This window comes from Macadamia integrifolia, chromosome 10, assembly GCF_013358625.1.
Source record: "Macadamia integrifolia cultivar HAES 741 chromosome 10, SCU_Mint_v3, whole genome shotgun sequence".
Classification (NCBI taxonomy): domain Eukaryota; kingdom Viridiplantae; phylum Streptophyta; class Magnoliopsida; order Proteales; family Proteaceae; genus Macadamia; species Macadamia integrifolia.
Genome location: NC_056566.1, coordinates 16,035,005 through 16,040,107, shown reverse-complemented (window position 1 = coordinate 16,040,107; position 5,103 = coordinate 16,035,005). Strand labels below are relative to the sequence as shown.

General features: G+C 40.1%; 1 protein-coding gene across 2 annotated transcripts in view; it reads left to right on the top strand.

Moving 5' to 3' along the window:
- The first annotated feature begins 3,660 nt into the window (after nt 1–3,660).
- The window catches only part of LOC122091021, a 2,085-nt gene continuing 642 nt past the window's right edge, over nt 3,661–5,103 (top strand). Inside the window, exons 1-4 of one of the 2 annotated variants that reach the window (XM_042660828.1) lie at nt 3,661–4,095; nt 4,224–4,323; nt 4,417–4,648; nt 4,752–5,031. In XM_042660828.1, coding sequence (XP_042516762.1) covers nt 4,419–4,648; nt 4,752–5,031 — 510 coding nt within the window. In that variant the 5' untranslated portion in view covers nt 3,661–4,095; nt 4,224–4,323; nt 4,417–4,418. Of the gene's footprint in view, nt 4,096–4,223; nt 4,324–4,410; nt 4,649–4,751; nt 5,032–5,103 lie in introns of both variants that reach the window. The other variant, XM_042660827.1, reaches the window with a different exon arrangement.

Sequence of the window (5,103 nt, the reverse complement as noted above, 5' to 3'; positions counted from 1 at the left end):
TGATAGATACCATCACCTCCACCAGCAGATATTCGCATTACTAGATAGAAAGCCAACTAAGCTTTCACATGGCAAATATATATTTACGGCCATGTTGGATATTCCCATAATTGACATGGTTATTGCCATTATTATCCTGCAGGCACATTAGTACTTGGAAGGGTGAAGAGGAAGAAATTGATTCTGTTATTTAGCCCAGCATCTTTTCTCTAGCCCTACAATGCCCAATCCCCTTGACAACAATGTAAAAAGTTCTTAATTTTGCATGTGAAGGAAAGTGTTGAGAGAAATATTGAGACATTGAGAGTTATAAAGTTATTATTTCACATCAAATTGTTTAGGTCTTTGGTGACTTCATATATTTGATGAATTCTCTCTCCACCTAATGCCCTAAGGTTTTGGATTGGACTAGCCTCCAATATGGTATTAAAACCTAAGCCCCTTTGTTATCTTTCTTATGTTGTCTATCCAAGTGTAGAGCTAGAGTTAGTTATGCCAAAGCTATACATGAAGGGGATTATTGACATGTTGATAGTTATAGAGTTATTATCCCATATCGATTTGTTTATGTCCTTGAAACCTTCATATACTTGCAGAGCTCTTTCCATCTAATGCCTTAAAATTTTGGATTGAACACTCTACCTTCATATACTTGAAGAGCACTAGCCTTAAGATTTTGGATTGAACTCTCTACACACACAAATGATTGCACCACACATATGCAATCAAAGTAGCAGGACAGAGGGTTCTCCACCTATTCAATACATCAATCTCTTTTTGAGTCTCTAGTATCATGAGCTAATTAGGCTAAATTTATATTAATGAGTATCACCTTGAGTATCCTCTCAAGGTGATGACAATCAGTTGTATCTAGAATTAAATTCATTATTTTTTTTCTTTTTTTGGAAGATCTAGAATTAAATTCATTAACTCCATTGTTTTGCGTGCTTTTGTGTGGCCTAATTTGTTTAAATGGACACTTGCTCCAAGGGTTGGAAGGAAAACGGAAGCCCAAGCCCAAGCCCAAGCCCAAGCCTAAGCCCAAACCCAAGCCAGCATCTTGAGCACAACCCAATGCATAATATTTCAAGCCCAAGCTTTCAAATGGGATTAGATTTATTGAAGGATTTTTTTTTTTTTTTTTTTTCCAGTTGAACTCATCCACTTGATTAGATGTGGATCAAATTCAACAGAGATAATCCACTTTTAAAATCCAATTTAGGCTGACATTTGAACTCATCCTCTTATTTCTCAATAGCCCACAATATCTTCTTCTAATTCAAACTCGGTCCACTTATGAAAATAGTAATAAAGCACAGGGAAGGAAGTAGGGAACGGATCCACAATGCTTCTGCCTGCTCTCCTATTTGAAGGAAATCCAGAAGGCTTTTTTGTATGGCATTCCAAAAAATTGTGAAAGTAAACAAGTGGGAAGCCAAAATCTGTTGGTACTGGCCTACTGGGGTTTAAAAATTAAGAATAGTTTAAAACTAGAATCGAGATCCAATTAAAATCGGCCTGAATGAAACATCTAGACGTTTATTTTAGTATAGAATCAGCCCAAGCTGGACCAGGGATTCGGGGAATTTGGGATGGGCTGGAATCCGATCTGATTTTTAAAACCCTGGAAAAATGGTGTCACTGTGCCACACCTCTCGTCAAATATTTTGACGAGATCCACTCGATGTTTAAAAATAATAATAATAATAATAAATAATTCGTTGGATAGGATAGGTAGTTATCCTTCCTCATGTATTCTCAGCCGTCCAAACTATTTTGATTATTTATCAGACTTTCTTCACCCCAAGAGCCCAAGAGCCCAAGAGAAAGTAGATAACCTCATCTTTGTTTAAGAGAGTTATTTTTTTTTCTTGGATTAAGGAGGCGTAGGACCAAGAACACTGTTTCAGAAAATCTATTCTGATCAGTCGATTTGGATCGGAATGGGCAGTGATTGTTCCCGATTCAGAACGTTCCGAATGAACCGATTCTAAGGTTAAAGGAATCGGATTGCCAGGTTTTTCACATATGAATTACGATGGGCCAATTTTAGGGTTTTGGTTTCAATCCAAAACGGAAAGAAATCAGAAGGAAACCAATTCACCGGAGCCTGGAGGTTTAAAATCCTTTTGCCAAGAAGAGTCGAAGTCATGACCTTTTCAAGGTGACGTGTTGGTATTGCCAATTGAAGTAACCCTTGGGGCTTGGGGTGGTGGTTTCAGCCTTTGAGGCTTCCAGGGTTGGTTGATTCGGGGATGGTGTGATATATGTGGGCTCTGTAATTACCACATATGGCAAGAGGACTTGAATCCACGCAGTAGTCGAGTCATCATCACTCAAGCTTTGCTGCATGTGCTCACCCACTAAACCAAACCGGTTCCCTTTCTCATAAAATGTGATGCCGTCAGACCTCTCTCTCTCTCTCTCTCTCTCTCTCTCTTTCTCTCTGTATTTGTGGCGAGAAGACTTCCTCCGCTAATCGAAGAGTCCAACGGCGACGACAACATCGATCAAATTGGAGAAGAGGAAGCTGTAGCTCTGGGTTTAATTTGCCGAACCCATCACGATATGCCACTACTGCCGCAGCCCTTGTCATCCTTTAACGATTCAAGATTCAGGTTTTAGGCTAATATTGCATTGATCGTAGAAGAATGAGTCAAGGAGACAGAGAGAGAGATGATGATGATGCTTTTGCATTCCCTGGGGATTCGGAAGGACCCCAGTGAGATTTCACCGGAGACTGTCAAGTCGAGGGCTGCGGCGATACGTTCATCGGTTGATGGTAAAGACTCCGATGTTTATGAGGGATTACATACCCAAGTGACCCAATTGAGTCTTTTATTGTGATCCCATAATTTATTCCATTTCTACGGTTCACTGCAAGGCAGTCTTACGTAATCAATGCGATCAAACCAAATCGAACCAAACCCGTTGAAATTTTACTTGATGGGCCAACCCTCCCTATTCCACACTTTCTGCTGAGTGAGTGAAGTTTCCTACGGATTGAAACATACATACATAGGGAAAAAGACTAAACATTCCTTCACCCACAAGGAATCCATTGGCATGCCATGTGTATTTTTTTCGCCATATAAAATGATGATCCAGAAATTATGGCAATATTTAGAAAAATGATGTGGATGATGCAATGTCAAAATTTCAGATTGAGACTCATATTTTCTCATATATAGTCAGTCATACTCTCTCTGCATATTTCATACATACAACTAATCAAGGATTTTAAACTCAGAATCATCAGGATCAGATTGGTCCCAAAAACCTTAAAATCGCCTCTTAGATTCACATCCGATTCGGATGATCCGATTCTGATTTTTTAAAACATTGCAATCAATATTTTATTTTTTATCACTAAACAAATTTGATCAGAAGAATTTGAAATACCCTGATTTTTGTTAATTCCATTCCAAAATCTAGGGTTGGGACAACTTTGGGCCGATTTTTCGATTCCTCACCCTATTTGATATTGAAATCAGCCGAAACTGATCTGGAACCCGATTCCAGGTCCACTTTTATTCCGGGTGAAGGTGAACCCATTAGGTTTTGTTTGAGAACGCAGTCATAAAGAGGGGAGAGAGAGTTGGGGAAGCTCACATGATATAAAGATTAAGGACTCCCCGATGGGCGATGGATGCCTTTTGGGGCTGGCCTCCGGTGTTCAAGCAACCAGGCCAGTTAGAGGGAGCAGCATCTGGCACGTCCATTTGAGATCGAACGGTGACAGCAATTCTTTGGTTATTCCATAGGCGCCACCAAAATAAATGATGGGAAAAGTGACCAATTTCTCCTTTGGGGGAAAGGAAAACAGAAAGAGATATACAAACAAGAGAACACAGAACCAAGAACATGTTTGAAAGAGAGACAGAAGAAAGAACGAGAGAGAGAGAGCAGAGCGACGACAAAGAAGCTCGCGAAGAGGAGAGAAAGATCGATTGATATATTTATATGAGGAAAGGAGAATTAAGAAAATTGATCTGGGTTTCCTTTGTTTTCAAGAAATCTTCTCATTTCCTATGACAAGAATCTCATCTTCTTCAAGTTTCTGGGCTGTCTACTCTGTAATGGAGTTCTCTTCTTGTTAGTTTTCTTCTTCTTTTGCCTCTTTTCTTTCTTCTTGTGCATTTCATCTTGCTTCTGTCTAACATATTTCGTATTGTTCTTTGGTTTTTCTTTGAATGGCCCATCTTGTACCTATTGAATTGCAGAGTAGTTTGAAGGGGTGGTTTTGCTTTTGATTTCTCTGCGACAACCATAGATCTTGTGGTGATAAAGATTTTCCTTTTCAGATTGAACGATTTCGTCCAAGTATTACCCTCTTCTTCCTATTTCTTGAGTTGTTGGAGCAAACCCAACCCAAACCCAAATGGGTTCGTTAATCTTTTCATTTACTAGTGGCAGGGATGGAGAAGGAAACAAAGAATCAAATATCAGGCAGAGCTCCGGAAACCGATTTTCTCTTACAGTGGGGGAACCGAAGGAGACTGCGATGTGTGAAGATAAAAGAAGACGACGCATCGGAGAAACCCGACGGTGTGATTAGAAGGAAAATCACCTCTCGAGTTGATCGACGTGTCGTCCGAGGGGAGAAAGAAGCTTCTCTACCTCCTCCGCAACCCAATCCCATTAACAGGTAACCTTCAAAATAACAACTTCAAGCAAATTGGTTCGCAAACATTTTAAATCGAAGGGGAATGGGAAAGAAGACTAATTTTTCTGCTTCTGTTTGGTTTCAGGAACTCGGAAACGGTAGCGCTACCATCTACTGCAAGCGAGAATAGAAAGTCGTCTTCGCCGGAGAAGGAGGACAGGTATTACACAACTAGAGGGTCTTTGGGTTTCGACGACAATGGCAAGATTTTCATGGATGCGGGAGAGGATAGAGGGCTTGTCTGGCCCAAGTTGTTTATTTCTTTATCAAGTAAAGAAAAAGAGGAGGATTTCATGGCGATGAAAGGCTGTAAGCTCCCTCAAAGGCCAAAGAAAAGGGCCAAGTTCATCCAAAAGAGTCTACTTGTAAGTCCCCTGTTTGTTCCCACAACATCCTCATCCGTCTCTCAAGCAATTTCTGGAAGACCTTTTTTTTTT